General features: G+C 36.7%; 1 protein-coding gene across 11 annotated transcripts in view; it reads left to right on the forward strand.

The window, feature by feature from the left end:
• The window catches only part of Tcf12 (transcription factor 12), a 384,470-nt gene that overhangs the window by 72,873 nt on the left and 288,357 nt on the right, over positions 1 to 23,240 (forward strand). For 5 of the 11 annotated variants that reach the window (XM_087199164.1, XM_021237170.2, XM_021237171.2 and 2 more), the window contains exon 4: positions 23,079 to 23,237. The exons of the other annotated variants lie outside the window; for them this stretch is intronic. In XM_087199164.1, coding sequence (XP_087055290.1) covers positions 23,079 to 23,237 — 159 coding nt within the window. The remainder of the gene's footprint in view (positions 1 to 23,078; positions 23,238 to 23,240) is intronic. 11 annotated transcript variants of the gene reach the window in all.

Consider the following 23,240-nt stretch of genomic DNA (forward strand, 5'->3'; position numbering starts at 1 on the left):
GTATCTCCAAATTGATTTCCACAGTGGTTGTACCAGTCTGCACTCCCACCAACAATGGAGAAGGGTTCCTTTTTCTACACAGCCCCGCCAACATTTGTTCTTGGTTGATTTCTTGATAGCAGCCATTCTTTCTGGAGTGAGGTGGAATCTCTGTTGTTTTTATCTGCATCTTTCAAATGACGAGTGATGTTGAACATTTTTTCATAAATTTACTTGCTGCTTTTACTTGTTTGGCTGAGAAATGTTGATTCATTTCAGATGCCCATTTTTGAATCTGGTTTTTATATTTAGGGGGTCTGATTTGTTTGAGTTCTTTATATATTCTAGATATTAGACCTTTGTGTGAGAAACAGCTGGTAAAAATTTTTTCCCACATTGTAGGTTATCTCTTAGCTCTGTTGGTGGTTTCTCTTGCAGTGCAGAAGCTTCTTAATAAGATGAGATCCCAGTTGTTCATTCTTTGTGCAAGTTCCTGTGCTACTGTGGATTTATTCATGAAATCTTTTCCTGTGCCAGTGTCTTTCAGAGTTCTACCAAACTTACCTTCCAGCAAGCTTAGTGTTTCTGTTTTAATATTTAGATCTTTATTCCACTTTGATTTTAGTTTAGTGCTTGGTGAAGAATAGGGGTCTAGTTTTAATCTATGGCAGGTTGAAATCCAGTTTTTCCAGCACCATTTATTAAAGAGGCTATCTTTCCTCCGGTGAGGGTGTTTGGCTCCTTTGTCCAAGATGAGGTGGCTGAGTATGTCTGGAGTTGTTTCTGTATCTTCTAATGTATTCCACTGATCCTCGGATCTACTTCTTTGCCAGTACTATGCTGTTTTTAATCACAGTAGCTTTGTAGTATAGTTTCATGTTGGGGATTGTGATACCCCCTGCCATGTCTCTGTTGCCTAGAATTGCTTTTGCTATTCTAGATCTCTTCTTGTTCCAAATGAATTGTTGGATTGTTTTCTCTAGTTCTGTGAAATATACTGTTCGGATTTCAATTGGGATTGCATTTAATCTGTATAGCAGTTTTGGAAGTATGGTCATTTTCACTATGTGGGTTCTTCCTACCCAGGAGCAAGGGATGTCTTTCCATTTTCTTTCCATTTTGCTTTCTTTGTTAGATATTTCATTTTTTTCGATGCTATTGTGAAAGGAATTTTTTCCTCAATTTCTGAGTGAGTCTGTTATTTGAGTGTAAGAAGGCTGTTGATTTCTGAGTGTATACCTTGTATCCAGCTACTCTACTGAAGCTGTCAATTAAGTCTAGAAGTATTTTGGCAGAATTTTTGGGGTCTTCTATGTAGAGTATCATATTGTCAGCAAATAATGACAGTTTGACTTCTTCCTTTCCTATCCATATTTCTTTTACTTCTTTCTCTTGTCTAATAGCTGTGGCTAATGTTTCCAGAAGTATATTGAACAGGAGTGGTGATAGTGGACATCCTTGTCTTGTTCCTGATTTTAGCGTGAAGGTTTTCAGTTTTTGATCATTTAGTATGATGTTGGCTGTTGGTTTTTCATAGATAGCCTTTATTAGCTTGAGATAATTTTCTGTAGGGTTTTTATCATGAATGGGTGTTGGATTTTGTCAAATGCTTTTTCTACATCTGTTGAGATGATAATATGGTTTTTGTCCTTGGCTCTATTAATATAGTATATTACATTTATTGATGTACATATGTTAAACCATCCTTGCATCCATAGGATAAATCCGACTTGGTCAGGGTGCATGATCTTCTTGATGACCCTCTGTATTCTGTTTGCCAGTATCTTATTGAGGATTTTTGCATCTGTGTTCATTAGGGAGATTGGCTTGTAGTTCTCTTTTTGGGTTAGGTCTTTCCCTGGTTTTGGAATCAAAGTAATACTTGCTTACAGGAATGAATTTGGAAATATTGCTTCCCTTTCAATTTCATTGAAGAGTTTAAAGAATAATGGTAATAGATCACCTCTAAATGTCTTGTAGAATTCAGCAGTGAAGCCATCAGGTCCTGGGATTTTCTTTGTTGGTAAAGTTTTAATTACATTTTCAAGTTCACTGATTGTAACTGTGCTGTTTGGACTTTTTATATCTCCTTTGTTCAACTTGGTAATTCATATGTATCTAGGAATCTGTCCATTTCTTCTGTGTTTTCCATTTTATTAGAGTACAGGTTCTCAAAGTAGGTATTGATGAGCCTCTGGATTTCTGCTGGATCTGTTGTAACTTCACCTTTTTTGTTCCTAATTGCATGAATTTGAGCCTTTTCTTTCCTTTTTTTGATAAGGTTGGCTAAGGGTTTATTAATTTTATTTATTCTTTGAAAAAACCAACTCTTCCAATTTGTTGATTTTTTTTTTTTTTTTAATCGTTCTCTTAGTCTCCATTACATTGCTTTCTCCTCTGATCTTTATAATTTCCTCCCATGTATGAGCTTTGGGTTTGTCTTGCTCTTCTTTTTCTAGGAGCTTAAGGTTCAGCATTAGGTTGTTTATTTGAGCTCGCGCTGTTTTCCTAATATTGGCATTTACTGCTACGAATTTTCCTCATAGAACTGCTTTCATAGTGTCCCATAGATTCCTGTATGTTGTATTGGCATTATCATTTAATTGTGGAAACTGTCTGATTTCTTTTTTAATTTCTCCTGTGACCCATTGGTACTTCAGGAGGGTGTTACTCAGTTTTCATGTGTTTGTGCAGTTCTTGCAGTTTCTTATGCCATTGATCTCCAGTTTAATTGCACAATTATGTGATAATATACGGGGGATAACTTCATTTCCTTTGCCTTTACTTAAACATGTTCAGTGAGCTAGCGTGTGGTCTATTTTGAATGACCTGTGTGCAGCCAAAAATAATGTATATTCTGATTTTGTGGGTTAATACACTCTGTAGACATCTATTAAATCCATTTCTTCCAAAGCTTGGTTCAGTTCTATTATTTTGTTGTTGAGTTTTTGTGTAGATGATCTTTCTATTTGTGACAGTGAGGTATTGAGGTCCCCCACTACAATTGTATTAGTGGTTATTTGATTTTTCACGTGTGTTAGTATTTGTTTTATATAGTCGGGCACACTAGTGTTTGGTGCATATATATTTAGGATTGTCATCTCTTCCTCATGGATTGTTCCCTTTACAGGGATGTAGTGGCCTTCTTTGTTTTTCTTAATTTAGTTTTGGTTTGAAATCTATTTTGTCTGCAAATAAGATAGCAACCCTCGCTTTTTTCTGGGTTCCTGTCGCATGAAGAACTGTTTTCCATCCTTTTATTTTCAGTCTATGAATTTCTTTGTGAACTAAGTGGGTTTCTTGTGTACAGCATATTGTTGGATTTTGCATCTTAATCCATTCTGTCAGTGTATTTCTTTTGATTGGTGAGTTGAGGCCATTAATGTTGATGGTTATAACTGATATGTATTGGCTTATCCTTGTCATGTTATTTTCCTGTTGTTGGCTCTTTTATTTTTTATCCCCCCCTCCCCGCCTTTTTTTTTATTTTCGTGCCTTGCCTGGTGGATTTGCTCTATTGGGCCTTATGGAGTTGTGATCTTCATTGTCTTTTTTCCAGGATTTTGTTTAGAATTGTTTGGAGTGTTGGTTTGGTATTCATGAAATTTCTCAGGTGTTCTTTGTCTTAGAAGTATTTAATTTCCCCATCATTTTTGAAAGGTAAATTTGCAGGATACATCAGTCTAGATTGGAGGTTGTTTTCTTTTAGGGCTTGAAATACCTCACTCCAGGTTCTCCTGGACTTGAGGGTTTATGTTGAAAAGTCTGCTGTGATTCTGATGGGTTTCCCTTTGTATGTGATTTGTTCCTTTTTTGTAACTGCTTGTAGTATTTTGTTTTTCTGTTAAGTTTCTGGGATCTTGATTATTATAGGTCTAGGTGTAGATTTTTTTTTATCATGGCTAGTTGGAGTCCTATATGCCTCATCTGTATGTCAAATTCTTTTGCTGTGTTTAGGAAGTTTTCTGTCATTAATTCTATGAACAGATTTTTATGTCATTTGTACTTTCTCCTGATACTTCATGGATTCCTATGAGTCTTATATTATTCTTCGCATCATCTAGGAGCTGCTGGATCGATTTCTCATGGTCCTTTACTATTTTTAAGAGATCTCTCTTTTCATGGTTGCTGACTGCAATCTTATCTTTTATATCTGATATTCTGTCTTCACATTCGCTCATTCTGCTGCGAATGCTTTCAGTAGAGTTTTTAATCTCAAGGATATCTGTTTGAATCTTTTTCATGGATTCCATTTCTTTCCTATGTTGGGCATTCATGGTTTCCATTTCTTTCCTATGCTGGGCGTTCATGGTTTCCATTTCTTTCCTATGCTGGGCATTCATGGTTTCCATCATGACCCTGAGATCATTTTTTTTTTTTATCTGTTTCTGTAGTAGAGTCTGTAATCATGTCTTTCATTCTGCTCACCATCTCATTGGTTTTCTGGGAAATTATTTCTGTTTTGAATTTTTCTAGAGCTTCAGTAATCTGTTTTGTTACTTCCTGTGCCTTCAGTGTAGGGTGTCCAGGTGATTGATTATCAGACTTTTCTACCTCATTTCCCCCAGAATTTGCATTTGGCGAGCTGGTAGCCTGACTTTGTGTCTTGCTTAGGTGTCTTCTCATTTTTATTATTGTTGCTAGTACTGTTTTTGGTTCATTTCCTAGGTTGATACTTCAATAGTGCTTATTGTAAGTAGCTTTGTTGTTTGTATTTAGAACCTTTATGGAATGATTGTTTCTCAGAAGTGTCTTCCAGATATATCTGGCCTTTAAATTTTGAGTCTCTAATGACTCTTAGGCAATCATGTTTTCAGTATGCCAGGAAGGACAAATGATTTGATGAATCACAACACCTTAGCCCAAGTGATACAATGAGCAACAACAATAGCATCAAGCACAGTTTAGAAAATGACAATTTGTGGTAGTTATTAATCTATTATTTTTAAACATGTGAATTAAATAGAAATCGAGGACCAGACCAAAATATGTCTATAGTGAATAAACTCTTCAATATAGCAACTTTACCCTTCGGGATGGGAACTTAGAAGGAGTTGGGGGAGAGAGCGATAGATAGGTATGATAGGGAATGGTTAAAAGTGAGGCCAGAGGGCAGAGGAAGATCACGCAAACTTTAGGAAGCTGTTGAAGAGGAGAAGACAAAACTGAAAGAAAAAACACAACAATCTCACAGCAATAGGGAGGATACAAACTGTATTCACTTTCCTTTAAAACTAACGACAATCAAGAGAAGGAAAAGAAAAGAAAAATTAAGGAAAACAATTCGAGGTAGGACAGGAACAGGAATAAAAAGAGAGAAATGAACAAAGTGAGACAGAGAGAGCAAGAGAGAAAGAAAGAAAAGAAAGAAAAGGGAAAAAATTTGAAAAGAGAAAAGAATAGATAAAAATTAGAAAAAATAGTAAAAAGTAGAGAAAAAATTATTTTGAAAAGAAAAAGAGCCTCCTTCAGGATATGCCTCTGCTTTCATGTTAGTCAGTGTGGGCACGATTGTGTAGATCAAAGTCAATTAGTCTCAGCAAGATAGCAGCTTTCCCCTGAGGTTCAGGCTGATTTCTGCCTGCAAGGCCCAGGTTGAGATCTGTGACCTCCTGCTGGGTTGAACGCCACAAAGTTCTACTGCAAGTTCCAGCTGCCCTTTCCCTGAAGATAGTCCAGGTTCCAATGGAAGGTGGCGATCCCTCCGACTCACCAAGTACAGTGGTCTGGTGTGCCTTTATTGCAGAGATTTTCTTCACATTTCCAGTGGGCTTCAATTTTCATCTAGGAGCCTCAGAGAGGCCCCCTTTCTCTGGTTCACTTCTCTTCTATCTTCTGGAGGTCAGATAAATGTCTTTTCTGACCCACTGCCCCTCAGTGGTGTGGACCCAAGTGCTGCCTTGGCCCAGTGGCCAGAAGCAGGGGCGGTGGTGGGGGTGGTTGGTTGTGTTGGTGCCCTCGAGGCTCTGCTTCACTGAGGTGTGAAGGGGCAAGGCCACTGGACAGCCCTCGAGCTGCACTAAACCTGCAATCCAATGCGGCCCAGTTATATGATCTGTTGCTTAGTCTCTATTTCCAGTTGTTAATCACATCTTTAAGTCAGGCACAGTAAAACACACATATAATCTCAGCATTTCAGAGAGGGAGGTAGGAGGATCACAAGTTCCAGGTCAGCCTGGGTTGCAAAGTGAGATCTGTTCGTAGAGGTTTCAGTCCATAATCAGCTGGCTCCACAGCAGAGTAGGAGAGGGGCAACCTATATAATATATCTTGATTCTTATTTTTTTCCCCATTTCCCTGCCCTCCTTCATCCCCTCCATCCCTCCCTATTTACAAAGACTTTTGTTTCCATTTTTTCATTTTCTCATATTAATTCCATTCCCTTCTTTCCTTTCCCCAACCCCTCCTACTTCCCCTTCACCTTTGCCCCTTTTCTTCTTATTTCACATTATCTATTATACCTTTTACTCCTTATTTACACTTTCAGTTTCTCATACCAGAGGAACTATTTGATATTTACACATATGTGTCCTATTTATTACACTTGAGTATAGCCTCAATATGCATCCATTTAGCTATGAATGTCTCTAATTTCTCATTCATTATGACTGAACAGTACTCCATTTTATTAAAAAAAACACATTTTCTTTATCCATAGTCTCCAGTTGATGGGCAGTTGGGCTGTTTCTAAGTTTTAGCTATTAGAAACTGGACTGCTATGAACATGGATGCACATACATCGCTGTGGTATGATTCTTTGAAATCTTTTGGGAAGATACCCAGCTGGGGAGTAGCTGGGTCAAATGGAACTTCCAATCCTAGTTCTTTGAGATATCTCCATACTGATTTCCACAGTGGTTGCACCAGTGTACACTCCCACCAGCAGTCGAACATGGTTCCCTTTTTTCCACATCCCTGCCAGCATTTGTTGTTGGTTGATTTCTTGATAGCAGCCATTCTTTCTGGGTTGAGGTGGAATCTCAGTGTTGCTTTCATTTGCATCTCTCGAATGTCCAGTGATGTTGAACATTTTTTCATTTGTTTATTTGTTATTTCTACTTCTTTGTCTGAGAAATGTCTGTTCATTTCAGATGCCCATTTTTGGATTGGGTCTTTAAATTTGGGAGGTCTGCTTTTTTAAAGTTCTTTATAGATTCTAGATAGTAGACCTTTGAGGAACAGGTGGTGAGAAGCTTTTTAAAAAGAAGAGATCTCAGTTGTTGATTCTTTGTGGTAGTTCACATGCCACTCAGTTTTTGTTCAAAAAATCATTTTGTACGCCAGTTTCTTCAAGAGTTCTACTGAACCTCTCTTCCAGCTTGTTTAGCATTTCTTCTTTAGTATTTAGATCCTTAATCCATTTGGATTTTAGTTTAGTGCATGGTAAGATACACAGATGTAGTTGTAATCTTTGACAAGTTGAAACCCAGTTTTTCCAGCACCATTTATTAAAGAGGCTATCTTTCCTCCAGTGAGGGTGTTTGGCTTCTTTGTTGAAGATGAGGTGGCTGAAAATCTGGAGTTGTTTCTGCATCTCCTGATCTGATTCACTAGTCCTCAGGTCTGTTCCTTTACCAGTACCATGCTGTTTTTGTCACAGTAGCTTTGTAGTATAGTTTCAAGTTGGGGATTGTGATACCCTAGCTTATCTTTTTTGCCTAGAATTGGTTTTGCTATTCTAGTTCTCTTCTTGTTCAGTATTAATTTTTGGATTGTTTTCTCAAGTTCCGTGAAGTATGCTGCTGGAATTTCAATTGGGATTGCATTGTATCTGTATAGCAGTTTTGGAAGTATGGCCATTTTCACTATGTTGATTCCTTCTACCCAGGAGCAGGAGATGGCTTTCCATTTTCTGATATCATCTTCAATCTCTCTTTTCAGCGTGCTATAGTTTTCAGAGTAGAGGTCTTTGGTTTCTTTCGTTTGGTTGATTCCTAGGTATTTCAATTTTTTGGATTCTATTGTGAAAGGAATTGTTTGCCTCATTTTTCTCAGTGAGTCTGTTGTTCGTGTAGAGGAAGGTTATTAATTATTGTGTGTTGACCTTGTATCCAGCTACTTTACTGAATTTGGTTATTAAGTCTAAAAGACTTTTGGTGGAGTTCTTGGTGTCTTCATATATGTATAGAGTATCATGTCATCTGCAGATAGTGACAGTTTAACTTCTTCATTTCCTGTCTTTATTTTATTTCTTTCTCTTGTCTAATTGCTATGGCTAATGTTTCCAAAACTGTAATGAACAGGACTCATTATAGTGGACATCCTCATCTTGTTTCTGATCTTAATGAGAAGGATTTTAGTTTTTGACCACTTAGCATGATATTTCCTGTTGGTTTTTCGTAGATGGCTTTTATCAGATTGAGTTAGAGGCCATCTATTCCAATTTTTTTGTAGGGTTTTCATCATAAATGAATGTTGGATTTTGTCGAATGCTTTTTCTGCATCTGTTGAGATGATCATATGGTTTTTGTCCTTGGCTCTATTGATAATAGTGTATTACATTTGTTGATTTGTGTATGTTGAACCATTCCTGCATCCCTGGGATGAATCCCACTTGGCTAGGGATCTTCTTGATGCTCTTCTGCTTTCTCTTTGCCAATATCATGTTAAGGATTTTTGCATTTATGTTCATTAGTGAGATTGGCCTATAGTTCTCTTTTTTGGTTGGGTCTTTCTCTGCTTTTGGGATCAAGGTGTGGTGCTTGCTTCCAGGAATGAATTTGGGAATATTGCTTCCCTTTCAGTTTCATTGAAGAGTTTAAAGAGTAGTGGCAATAGTTCTTCTCTAAATGTCTTATAGAGTTCAGCAGCGAAGCATCAGGACCCGGGCTTTTCTCAGTTGGTAAGTGTTTAATTACATTTTCATTTTCGTTGATTTATATTGGGTTGTTTAGAATTTTTAGGTCATCTTCGTTCAACTTTGGTAATTCATAGGTATCTAGGAATCTGTCCATTTCTTTTGTGTTTTCCATCTTACTGGTGTATAGGCTCTCGAAGTAGGTATCGATGATCCTCTGGATTTCTGCTGGGTCCATTGTAATTTCTCCCTTTTCATTCCTAATTGCACAGATTTGGACCTTTTCTTCCCTTGTTTTGAAGAGGTAGGCTAAGGGTTTGTCAATTTTTTTTAATTTGTTCAAAGAGCCAACTCCTGGCTTCATTGATTTTTTTTGTATCATTCTCTTAGTCTCCATTGTTTTGATTTCTGTTCTGATCTTTATAATTTCCTCCCTTTTAAGATCTGTGGGTTTGTCCTGCTCTTCTTTTTCTAGAAGCTTGAGGTTTAGCATCAGGTTGTTTAATTGGGCTCGCTCTGTTTTCTTAATATGAGTATTCACTGCTATGAATTTCCCTTGTAAGACTGCTTTCTTTGTGTCTCATCGATTCCAATATGTTGTATTTTCCTTGTCATTTAATTGAAGGAACTGTCTTGATTTCTTTTTTAGTTTCCACTGTGCCTCATTAGTTATTTAGAAGTGTGCTGTTCAGTTTCCATGTTTATGAAATTCTTATGGTTTCTTTTGCTGTTGATCTCCAATTTCATCGCACTATGGCCTGATAATATACAGGGTATAACTGCAATTCCTTTGTACTTACTTAAACATGTTCTGTAAGTGAGTATGTGGTCTGTTTTTGAGCACGACCTATGTGCAGCTGAAAAGAATGAGTATTCTGATTTTGTGGGGTGGAACACTCTGTAAACACCTTTGTAGTTCATTTGTTAAGAGTTTGAGTAGTTCTAGTATTCTGTTGTTCAGTCTTTGTCTAGTTGATCTATTTGTGACTGTGGGGTATTGAGGTTCCCCACTACTATTGTATTAGTTCTCATTTGATTTTTCATATGTGTTAGTATTTGTTTTATATAGTTGGGTGCACTGGTGTTTGGTGCATATATATTTATGAATGTCATCACTTCTTGGATTGTTCCCTTTAAAAGGATGTAGTGTCCTTCTTTGTCTCTCTTAATCAGTTTTGGGTTGAAATCCAGTTGATCAGCAAAGAGGATAACTACTCCTGCTTTTTTTTGTGTTCCTGTAGCATGCAATATTGTTTTTTTTAACTTTCAGTCTGTGAGTTTCTTTTTGATATGTGTGTTTCTTGTATGCACCATATTGGATTTTGCTTATTGACCCATTCTACCAGTCTATTTCTTTTGATTGGTGAATTGAGATCATTAACATTGATGGTTATAATGGATAGATTCTGACTTACCCTTGTCATGACCTTTTCTTTTTTTTGGATTCTCTCCCTTTGCATTTAATTTCTTGTCATGCCTGATGGATTCATTCTGCTAGGCTTCCTGGGTTGTGATCCTCATTGTGTTTTCCTAGGATATTGTTTAAAATTTTTTGGAGTCCTTATTTGGTATTCATGAAGTTCCTAAGATGATGTTTGTCATGAAAATACCTTATTTCTCTATCAATTTTGCAAGATAGTTTTGCAGGGCACATCAGTGTTGGTTGGAGGTTGTTTTCCTTTAGGGCTTGCAGTATGTCACTCCAACCTCCTTTTGCCTTGAGGGTTTGTGTTGAGAATTCTGGGATTTTGATGGGCTTTCCTTTGTATGTGATTTGTTTCTTTTCTCTAACTGCTTGTAGAATTTTTTTGTTTTGTTGGGTTTCTGGAATCTTAACTATTATAGGATTATGTTTAGTTTTTATTTTTTCATCATGGGTAGTTGGAGTCTTGTATGCCTCAGTAATCTGTATGTCAAGTTCTTTTCCCCTACTTGGGAAGTTTTCTACCATTATTTCTGTGAACAGTTATTTTATGTCATCTGCACTATCTCCTGTTTCTTCATTGACTCCGATCAGTCTTAAGTTATTCTTCTTTGATTCATCTAGCGGCTGCCGAATCGATTTTTTGTGGTCCCTTATTATTTTTAATAAGGTATTTTTTTCCTGGTCACTAATTTCAATACTGTCTTTTATATCTGAAATTCTGTCCTCACACATTGGCTCATTGTGCTGCATAAACTTTCAGTGGAACTTTTAATCTCCTGGAAAGCTGTTTGCATCTGTTTTATGGATTCTGTTTGTTTCCTATGTTGGGATTCCATCATGTTCCTCAGCCCCTCTGTTTTGTTTTTCTATGTGTGCTCTAGATTTATTAATCATGTTCTTGCACTGTGGGCATTATCTCTGTTGTTATCTGAGAAATTATTTCTGATTTCATTTTTTCCAGATTATTTTTTGTTGCCAGTTCAGGTAGTCCAGGTGGTTGAATATCAGAGTGTTCCATGTAGCTTCCCTTTGGAGTTGCCTTAGGTGATCTGATAGTCTGGTTTTGAGACTTGTTTCTGTGTCATCTCATTTCAGCAGATGCAGCCTGCTGAGCCTTTGTTGAGGCAACTTTTTGCTCACCCAGTGGTCTTCAATTCTCAGAAGCCACCAATCGGCCTTTTCTCTGCTGTTCATCCCTCCACTGCTTCCTGTCTTCAGTGTGGTGGCCTTTTGGATTCCTGAGCTGACCTGTTGTCTGGGCAGGCTTCTGGCTGTGGCCTGTGCAAACTTGGGATGCTATCTGGGTGTGCCTCTGGGTAGGGCTTGCTCCCCTAGGTAGCTGTTGTCTGGGAGGGCCTTTGACTAGGGGCTGTGCACCCAAGCCTCTGGTGTCTGAGCAGCCTTCTTGTTTTCTGCACACTTATAGATGGTATTGAGGTGAGCTTCTCGCCATTGCTTGTTCACCTATGCATGTCTTTTCCAGGTGGGCCCTTGGCTTGTGCCTGTGTGCCCAATGGCTGGGGTTGGGCAGGGCCCTGGGTGGACCTGGGTGAAGCTGCACAGCTCTGTTCCACACTGCTGTTTGCTTGGATTCGTGCATACTTACAGGTCTTACATGTATTTTTTTCCTCAGTTGAACTAAAGATTCTATTATTTACAGAGTTTAAAGTTGCAGTTAATTCTTGAAGTTAACTTTGTTTAGAAATTTTAAAATAATGATTTTGTTTTTTAATTGAAGCAGATACATTGATCAGTGTGTCATGACCTCCCGAACATTCATTCACCTTTGGGTTAGTTGGATGAAGCAGTGCTTGCTTAGTTTTTCTGTTAGTCATGAAGATAGTGGTCATGCAGGTCAGCTCTTTAAGAAGTGGCTAGGAAGTGACTGCTAGTGTGTCTCTTACACAATGAATGGAAGCACACTTAAAGGTTTTGGAATGTAAAAAACAGCATTCATTATTTTTTTTAATTGTAATTTTATTTTGTGGGTACATTTGATGTACACAATACAGTGACATTCATCATTGGAAATTTGCACCTTTACATAATCTCTCTTGGTTCTTATTTTTCCCCTTTCCCTGCCCTCCCTTCAACCCTTCCATCCCTCCTTATTTACAAAGACTTTGTTTCCATTTTTTCATTTTTCTCATGTTAATTCCATTCCCTTCATTCCTTTCCCCTCCTTCCCCTTTACCCCTTTTCTTCCTATTTCATATTATCTTTTATACCTTTTAGTCCTTATTTACACTTCCAGTTTCTTACACTAGAGAAACTATTCGGTATTTACACGTGTGTCCTCTTCATTTCAGTTAAGGGTATCGCTTCAGTGTGCATCCATTTAGCTATAAATGTCTCTAATTTCTCATTTTTTATGGCTGAGTGTAGCACTCTGTTTTATAAAAAAACCACATTTTCTTTATCCAGTCTCCAGTTGATGGGCAGTTGGGCTGTTTCCAAGTTGTAGCTATTACAAATTGTGCTGCTGTGAACATGGGTGCACATATATCACTGTGGTATGATTCTTTTCATTCTTTGTGGAAGATACCCAGCAGGGGAATAGCTGGGTCAAATGGGACTTCCAATCCTAGTTCTTTGAGGCATCTCCTTACTGATTTCCACAGTGGTTGTACGAGTTTGCACTTACACCAGCAGTGGAGCAGTGTTCCTCTTTCCCCACAGCCCCTCTAGCATTTGCTATTGGTTGACTTCATGATAGCATCCATTCTTTCTGGAGTGAGGTAGAATCTCAGCATTGTTTTCATTTGCGTCTCTCAAATGACCGGTGATGTTGAGCATTTTTTCATATGTTTATTTGACATTTCTACTTTTTTGAGAAATGTCTGTTCATTTCAGATGCCCATTTTTGGATTGGGTCTTTAAATTTGGGAGGTCTGAGTTTTTTAAGTTCTTTATAGATTCGAAATAGTAGACCTTTGTCTGAGGAACAGCAGGTGAAAATTTTTTCCCACATTGTGAGTTATCTCTTCACACTGCTGGTGGTTTCTCTTGCTGTGCAGAAGCTTTTTAGTACGAAGAGAGCCCACTTGTTTGCTTGTGCAAGTTCATGGGCAACTGAGGTTTTGTTCATAAAATCTTTTCCTACACCCATGTCTACAAGAGTTCTATCTAACCTCTCTTCCAGCTGGTTCAGTGTTGTTTTAATATTTAGATCGTTAATCCATTTCGATTTTAGTTTAGTGCATGGTGAGAGATACAGGTCTAGTTTTAATCTTTGGCAAGTTGAAACCCAGTTTTTCCAGCACCATTTATTAAAGAGGCTATCTTTCCTCCAGTGAGGGTGTTTGGCTTCTTTGTTGAAGATGAGGTGGCTTAGTGTGTCTGGAGTTGTTTCTGCATCTTCTAATCTGTTCCACTGGTCCTCAGGTATGTTTCTTTGCCAGTTCCATGCTGTTTTTATCACAGTAGCTTTGTAGTATACTTTCAAGTTAGTGGTTGTGATACCCCCTGACATGTCTCTGTTGCCTAGAATTGCTTTTGCTATTCTGGGTCTCTTCTTGTTTCAAATGAATTTTTGGATTGTTTTCTCAAGGTCCGTGAAGTATGCTGCTGGGATTTCAATTGGGATTGCATTGAATCTATATAGCAGTTTTGGAAGTATGGCCATTTTCATTTTGTTGATCCTTCCCACCCAGGAGCAGGGGTTGTCTTTCCATTTTCTGATATCATCTTCAATCTCTCTTTTCAAGGTGCTATAATTTTCAGAAAAAGATGTCTTTCTTTTGTTAGGTTGATTCCTAGGTACTTCAGTGTTTTGGATGCTATTGTGAAAGGAATTGTTTGCCATATTTCTCTCTCAGTGCGTCTGTTGTTCGTGTAGAGGAAAGCTATTGATTTTTGAATGTTGACCTTGTATCCTGCATTCATTATTGATTTCGACGTAAGCACACATTTTTCTTTCAGCTTTTATTTTCAGCAATGTAGAAAGTGTTAGCTTGCGTGCGCGCACACACACACACACATACTGTATATGAAAATTAGATAATGTTAATAAATAAAGATAAAAAGATGTTTTTACCACTTAGAGAGGACACAGTAATTATATCTTTCTGTATCTTTTCTGTGTGTATACTTATGTTTTTGTGTTTTTGTCAGAATATTATTGTACATGTTGCTTTAGTACATGCCTTTTTAATTAAGAATTATTGCTTTTCCATGTGAATAGATTTTCATCTCTGTAATATTCCATCTATATTTCCAGGTTTCTGAGATGTACTGCTTACGATTGGTTTGTTCAAACCGAGTCCTTTTCATGATGACTCATTGCCTTTCACAGCATTGCTCTTTTAGTGTTCTTAATATTTTAATGTTTTTAGTGCACCCTCCTTTCCCCTTCCTTTTTATACTTTTTCTTAATTAGACCCTGTCTTTTTATTGTGTGTTACCTATTTTATCGTCGTTGAGGGGTGGAGTAAGTTTTGTACTTCTTTCCTGTTGGTGTATTTAGTTCTTTTTTCTCTGTCTTGTATTTTAAGCTCTCAAATCTCGCTAAAATACAAATCCTCTCCCTAACCCATACATTTTTCAACCCAGGAGTATAAGTATAAATACGTATTGAATGGTGCTGGGTGTGGTGGCACATTTGAGCCCATACTTGGCAACTCAGTGAAGTAGTGAGACCCTATTTCCCAATACAAAAATAAAGGGCTGTTACCATGGGTCAATGGAAAGGCCTTGGGTTCAATCCCAGTACTCACCCCCGCTAACCTGTATGTGTATGTGTGCGCGCATGCACGCACACACAGTGGTTTTAATCATCTTTCTCTTTATTCAAAGACTAAGAAATGAAAGATGAGTTTTCCAGCATTATCTATTTATCAATATCTTAATTAACAAAAAAATTGAGATTTTGATCCACTTATCTCCACAAGTATTATCTCTGGTCATACAATATTCTACTTCAGTATACGTATAAGTGATCTGTATAAAATATTTACAGTATGTTTTAAAATTAACATTTTCATTATAGATAAAATGAAGCAAACTAAATGTAATGCTCAGTTGTTTATGTATCTTGTCTCAACATAACCATAATTGATCAAATTAAGTTTTAAGGCTCAAGTCTGAAAATTTATATCCTCATGTGTTTTAGTTTTTGTAAATCCATGTTTGTTAGTGTAAAATATTTCAGTGATTATTTAAGAAAATTGATCTCTGAGATATTTAACCATTTTGTCTATTACCTACTTGAATTCCATTGCTTCTTTGCAATTGAGAAAGTGCTGATAGTTTCTGTCATATAAGAATTTATAATGCAAATGACTACTCCCAAACTGCTAAAATAAGGAACTATAAATGTATGCACCTAAAATACATGAAGTGTAAACCTCAGGGCTTGTATTTCTGAAAACTTCATTGGTGATTCTTCATTTATGGAATTTGACTTTCTGTGTTCATAGAGGGAGATCAGGTTTATGGGACAAAAATTGCAAGCACTGCATCGTGTGTAATTGTTTATATTTATCAAATCCAAACAATAAGTAAAACTCTAAAATAGTACTTTACGAAAGCTTTGTTATGTTTTTTACTGGAGAACAACAGGCAGTTAATTTCTGTTTATTAGCTCTGATCATAAGAACATTTGTACTGGGCATTGGTCTCACATGACTCTATTCCCAGCAATTGGGGAGGCTGAGACAGGAGGGATACTGTGTTACAGGCTGACCTGGGCAACTTAGCCAGAGCTGGTTTGTAATAAAAGAGTAAAAAAAGGGATGAGGATGTAGTTTAGCATGCAATCTACCTCTCCCTCCCACTTTTCCCAAAATTTCAGTGGAGTACTCGTCGTCCTTTGTCTCATGTGAATTGAGTACTTCATATCTTTTCCTTCGTTCAGGTTCTTAATACTTTTCTGATTTAGGACGTTAGAGTAATTGATGCCTATTCCTTTCCCATTGTAGATCCAGAGACAGACTTGGATATGTGAGCAAGAAAAAAGTTTGGGTAACCTATAGTTATTCCGTGATTATTTTTTATACTTCGATATACCCTTTAAAACCTAAGCTGAAATCTCTGATTTGGATTAAGTTACCCTTCCTTCTAAATTTAAACTCTCTCCTCTGACATGCAAGTTCTGCATCTAAGGCTTATTTCTAATTTCCTTTCCTAAACCTGAATTACAAAAACCTGTGCCCTGGCTTGTTCATCCTCTTTGCCTCATTTTTTAAAAACAGTTATTGTGTCCATCATTTTCTAAATATGCTTCACTAGATCTCCTAATTGAGAGGAATGTATTCAGGAGTGAGTCTTCATGTGTACAATTAATAGTTGATTAGGTGAGGGCACTTTATGGTCTGGAGAGACAGGTCCATAGTACATGTGCCATATTAATACAGTGTGGTGTAAAAGGACAACTTGGATTTTCAAGTTATAAAATCAGTATTATAGGCACAGAAGCAGTACAGGAAAATTTTATCACATCTAACTTAATCTTAAATTAAGCAGTTTAATTTTAATTTATTTAAAATTGTCTTTTAACAGTTTTTTTAAAAAGAGACACAAGTTTTTCTTCACTTTTATGATATAAATGCAGTACCCAGTTATATGCTCTGCAGTTGACCAAATAGCCCACATCTACTCTGATTATTGGCCCCCAGCATCCTCAGAATGTGCTATCATTTTAGAAAGTAGGGGATAAAAGGGCAGCTGTGAAAGGAGAGAGCCAAATCTACCAAAACTCTTGCCATCTCATGAATGTTTACATTTCTAATTCAGGCAGCATTTATTGAGCACCTTTGTACTTGATGAGCACCTTTAGTGATTTGGGTCAGCTTCACATTAGAATACTGACTTTGCCACCGCCTGCCTTGCAAGCTCAAGGACCCAGGCTCGATCCCGGGTACCACACACACACACAAAAGAATACTGACTTTGTCTGGAAGAATTACTGCAGGGCATGGTTAGCTATGAGAAGAGAAGTGTGGAGCATGGAGGTGGAGGTATAGTCATCCCTGCTGGGCAGAGCAGAATCCACAGGTTTCACTTAACAGTTTAGAAATATCCTCCCTCTCTTCTTCCTGAATATTGACTTTGTTGTAATGGAAGCTACTCCTATGGAGACATTCTGTTACTTAATGTCTTTTTGAAAAGTATGCTCATTAATGGCTCTTAGTACATATTTTTACCCAGAAGTACAGAAAGCAAGAAACATGAAAGTGATAATCTGCCTCAGATTTGTTTCTTCTGCTCCATTGTCCATTTTCCTGGTTTTCTCCAAAGTTTACTCCCACCCCATAAATTTTCATAATGTTGATTTCAAAAAACTAGAAGAAAGAGAAAGACACAGGTCAAATTTAAGGAAATATGAGAAACAGGGTTTATAGGAAGGAAAAGTAGAAAAACCAGACTGTTCTTCCTATGTTTTTGCAGTAATGAGACTGATTGCTGTATATGGTTAGTAATTTTTCTGTAACACTGATTTTTAAAGTATAGCTCTCAAATAATTTGAAAAGTGGAAGCATAAGTTAAATAAGTGTTAAGTTTTTCAAAGAGACAGTTTTGAAGAGCTGAATGAGTTGTGCCATGTTCAAATGCTTATTTAGATAAGAATTATCCCTGCTACAGATATTAAATAATTTAAAATAGTGAGTGGAGCAGGTCATAGTTGCAATTCAGGATTCCATGATGAACTGCAGAACTTTTAGTCCCATTAGGGACATTTCCCAGGTATACTTTCCAAGATCCAGCTGATTTTTCTATGCCTTTGATTTCGGTCACCATTTAAGTTAATCTTTGGTATTTACTGAAGTCTCAAAAGTAACAATGCAGACAGATGAAAGAATGACAAGTTCAAAATTGAATGTTGGTTTGTGCTGTCTGTCTGTCTGTCTATCTGTTTATGTATCTATCTGTCATCTATCTATGAGACAGGGTCTTGGTATATAATTCAGGCTGGCCTTGTGAACTTAACCATGTAGCCCAGGTTGTCCTCGATCTTGTGGCCATTCTTCCTGCCTCAGCCTCACAGGTTCTGGAATCACAGGTGTGTGCCATCATGCCAGGCTCATGCATCTTTTTTTTTGGTACCGGGGATCGAACTCGGGACCTTGCGCTTGCAAGGCAGGCACCGGAACCACTGAGCTAAATCCCCGGCCCAAGGCTTATGCATCTTTGAGGCAGAGATAGATATTGTATGTTATACAGCATCTCAAAGAAAATGGAAGCTTCTGGTGCTCATGAGAGATCTCAAAGGAGGAAAAATAACACCCTTTCTGAGGTACTAATTGTACAACAACAGTCTGGCTTGTTGAAAAATGGGGGGGGGGAATGGTTGAATACACCCAGGTCAGTTTCATTTATCTGTAAGATACACCTTTCATAGATGCACCAGGGTGTAAAATGAGTGGAAGTAAACTGCTGAGGACAACAATAGTAGCTATATTTTCGGGATGTCATGTTTACATTATTACATAAATTATGTAATTCTTCCTTGAAAGTATTTTTCTTTTACCCAGGCAATGCTACGCTCCTGTTTCTTTAGCAAAAGGAATTTCCAAAGGATAACAACAACAACAACAGCAACAACAACAACAAAGACAAAGCAAACTACACTTCAAGAACAATTAGCTATAGTCAGGGCTATTGTGGTGGGGAAAAAAAACCTGCTCAGCAATCTAAAAGCTTGATTATTATTATTATTTTGGTAGGATTTGGGCTGGAGCCTATCAGTTATATGAAGGGGTTAGAGTTAAATTCTCAGTTTGGTATGCTGGTGCATGCCTGTAATCCCAGCACTTTGGGAGACCAAATCAGGAGGATCACAAGTACCTGGGCAACTTAACAAGACACTGTCTTAAAAGAAAATAGGATGGGCTGGCCCATAGCTCAGTGGCAGAGTACCAACATTTCCACCAAAAAAATCTGAATACACATCAAGATGAAACATCTAAATAAATAATCAACAGAAGATTGAACCTGGAGGCTATTAAGCTAAAGGAAATACATCAAGCACAAAAAGATAAATACCATGCAATCTCACATATGTATGGAATCTAAAGAAGTTGAACCCAAAGAAGATGAATAGAATAGTAGGTTGCCAGGGACTGGGATGGAGAAGGATTAGAGATTGGTAAAATGTTGGTCAAAGGATACAGTTTCCTTTGTTGTACAACATAGTAACTATATGTTAATATTAACCTGTGTTGCATGTTTGAAAATTGCCAAGAAAGTAGATAATTACTCTTGCCTCAAAGAATGTTAACTGTGCAAGGTTATGCATATGCTAATTAGCTTGACTAGCCATACCATAGTGTGTATATATTTGAAAACATCAAGTTGTTCACAGTAAATATATACAATTTTTATATCAGTTTTTAAAAATAAAACTTATTTCCCCAAGATGTTTTTGTTTCTTTAATAGTTTCACTCTGGAATTTTGTTGATTGCTTTTCTTTACTTTTTTAAATTTTCTTTTAAAAATTTTATCAGATATTTAAATGTTGTATAAAAAATTAACGAGAATTTATAATATCACTTGTTAGACAATTTTCACAAATATCTATTTTTATAATCAAGATATATGTGTAATATAGAGAGAATTTAATAAATTCATTTATTTTCTCTGGTTGGAAAATATGCTTGGTTTTGTTCTTTTTGAAAGTAGTATGTATTATTTCACACGTTCTTAACAAGCTGTTTGCCTTAGACTATTCCTTTAAAAATTACTCAAAAAAATTTTTGTTTTGTTACTGGAAATCCAACTCAGGACCTTGTGCTTGTGAGGTGGCGGAACTGTTGAGCTAAATCCCCGGCCCTACTGAAATGTATAGTACTCAGTGTTCTAAACATAATCTCTTTACAATTATGCATCCATCCTTTGGTCATAAAGGTGTTATAGTTTCTCTTATTGTTGATACTCTCCAAAGGTTTCTTTCCACTGTTTTTAAAGTGAGCACTTATCAGAATGCCTAAATACATTTTTAGTTTCAGTTATATTTATTTAACTTACTACTTCAATAAATATTTGTTCCTTTCATCTTATGCTTTTCTTTAGTTTTATTGGTAGTATTAGAATGACGAAGTAGTATAAAAATGTCTAAACTTCCAGGTTGCATAATTTTGCTTAGAATATTGGCTTAATGTATAAACTCAGGGTTGCAAATTCTTCAGGATCTCTCTTATGGCTGCTATAAATGAGCTGGTTAACTAATACTTAGAATTACATATCTCTGAAGGACAAAGTTTATGATGAAACCTAATCCCAAGATAATGATGATGATAAAATACAAATTACAGAATTCTTGAGAGAATAGTTCACACCCATTTTCCAGTTTTCTTCTTAAGAGTGATCAACTAGAATGAAAAGCTATAGGATTAACTTATTTACCTGGCGTATTTTAAAGAAGCACGTGCGTTAAAAAGGTAGGAACCCCAATTTCAATAAACAGTCAATAAATATTTAGTTGAATATCTATTATGTTTTAAAATATATATGAGGTCCATGAGAGGATATCAAGATAAGATTTTTGCCGTTAAAGAAATTATGTTCCCTTTTGGGGAGACAAGATTAATAGCTATGAAAAATTTTAAATTGAGTTTTAGAACAACTGTCATAATGTTTATGAAAACATTAATAGGTAAGAATGTGAAGATACTGCTCATGTGATTTTTTTGAGCCAACCCCCCATACCTTCTGGCAAATACAGGTAAATGTTATCCTAGTCCTAGAATTTTAGATTCTTAACGAGAATATTTGGTTTAAATTATTTTGTCAAAGGCTATTATAAGGTTTTACAAAAAGGGAGTCCATATCAAAGATGGTTTAGTGTTGTATGCATTAAATATATACATTATATATAACATTTATGTACACAGCCGACCCTCAGGTTATGACTAGCCTGACATACGAACAACTTGGGTTAATTAGGTTAATGGAAGATTCATCTGCCTCTTGTTATCTGTCTATAGCGTGTACCCAGGTAAACATCCACATCTCAGCTTTTTTTTCATTTATAATGAACCCTCCTTCAGGAACTGATTGAGTTCCTAAGTCAAGGTTCTCTGTATATTTTATTTATATGTATATATGTTATATATAAAAATCAAATTTTGTTGCTGGGAATGTAGCTCAGTGGTCAAGTACTTGTCAGGCATGTGTAAGGCCTTCAGTTCAATCCCCAGCACTTCTCTCACCCCCAAAAGTTTTGCTTTCTTTACCATTTTTATGTGTATATATTTTTCTGCTTCAATTTAAATGTTTGTCTTTTCCAAGGCTCATGATGAAATTTAATTGCCCTTGTAACAAGATTGAAATGATACTTTTAAGGTGATTGGCCATAGGTAGGATTAATGCCATTATAAAAGTGTCAGTTTGCCTCTTGCTCTTCTGCCTTCTGCCATGTGAGGATCCTGGTAGTGTGCAAAGAGAGTGGCCTCACCAGGCACAAACAAACCTGTACTGTCTTGACCTTCCCACCTCTGGAAGCTCTTATATTTCTGTTTAGGATTTCTCCAGTCTGTGGTATTCTGTTACAGCAGTACAGCAAAGACTAAGTCACTGTACTGGTGCTCTGCCTGCTCTTCACAGTGTCTTTTTCTGATGCACTGATGTTAGCATTCCTTCACCTCCCATGTTCTGCTCTCAGTTCTGTGACAGCTAGGTACCTTGTCATCTCATCTGTGAACCTGGGCTCCAATTTCAGTTCTTTTTCTCTTTTCTTATTTTGTTCACTCTACTAATAACATTTGGTTATTTACTCAAATGACTCTCCTCACATTTATGCCTTTTTCAGAGATAGATATTATTTAGATATTTATGTGGGATGTCTGGTATAATGCTGTGCACCATAGTAGTGAGTTATTGTTGAGTAAATTATTGAATTACCTGAATCTCAGACTCAGGAGTAAAGAACATTTTTCCTCTTGTGGTACTGAGTATTAAACCCAGGGCCTCATGCATAATAGACAAATACTCTGACACTGGTGTACATCCCTAGCCTCAAAGATCAGTCTTTGAAATTTTTGGAAAATTAGGTCTTCACTTTTAAAAATTTGTCTAGATTCAGGACCAGAAGTCCTCAGTTTTCTATATTTTCAATAATAAATTCAGGGCTGGTGGTGATTAGACCAACCTATTAAAGTCACTTGATAGACAATTTGTTGAAATAATAAACTTGGAACAGATTATTGATAGAAAGTTATTTTGTGTTTTAGTCCTCTTTGTGCTCTGTGACAGTACTTGAGATTGGGTAATTTGTACAGAATGGAAATTTGTTTCTTAAAATTTCAGAAGTTGGAAGTTCAAGATCAAGTTGGTTGTTGGTTCCAAGATGGTATCTTGTTGCTGCATAATCTGGAGAGGAGGAGGATGGTTGTGATTTCAGATGGAAGAATAGTGGGCGAGAGAAAATGGACTGATTCCTGCAGCCTGTTTTATAGCCACTTAAATCCAATCATAAGAGCGTGGCCCTCGTGACTGAGTCACCCCCTGTGAAGCCTCACCTGCCAACACTGTTGAATTGAATTGGACATTCCGTTTCAGGTTGAGTTTTAGAGGAAGCATAAATATTCAAACCATAGTACTTTATATATATATTATACACACACACACACACACACATATACTAAATTTAGTCAAGATTTATCCATTCATTTTTAACAAATATCTACTAAGCTTCAGGGACAGAGGTAGACTTTGGAGATACATCAGTGAACAAGGCACATACAAGTTCATGGAACTTATTTAAAAATTAAAAAAAAAAAAGTAAAGAGTGAATATGCCAAATAATTCAAAATTTTAACTTTGTTCATCTGAAGCATTTCAGTTCATTTATTTAATTTAGACAGTCACTTTTTATGTCTAATGTATTTACAGTGTTAACAACAAGGTTTAGAATCCTTATATATCTTTTTTTTTTTTAGACAAGGTCTTGCTGTGTATTCTGGGATGGTCTCTAACTCACTATATGACCCAGGCTGGCCCTGATCATCCTGCAGTGATCCTTCTGCTTCAGCCTCCTGAGTGCTGGGATTCCAAGCATGTACCACCATACCTAGCTTCTTTATGCTTTTTGAAACTAAGTA

The sequence above is a fragment of the Heterocephalus glaber genome, unplaced genomic scaffold (assembly GCF_053883595.1).
Source record: "Heterocephalus glaber isolate CG9 unplaced genomic scaffold, H.glaber_assembly_v1.0 deba00001689, whole genome shotgun sequence".
Taxonomy (NCBI): domain Eukaryota; kingdom Metazoa; phylum Chordata; class Mammalia; order Rodentia; family Bathyergidae; genus Heterocephalus; species Heterocephalus glaber.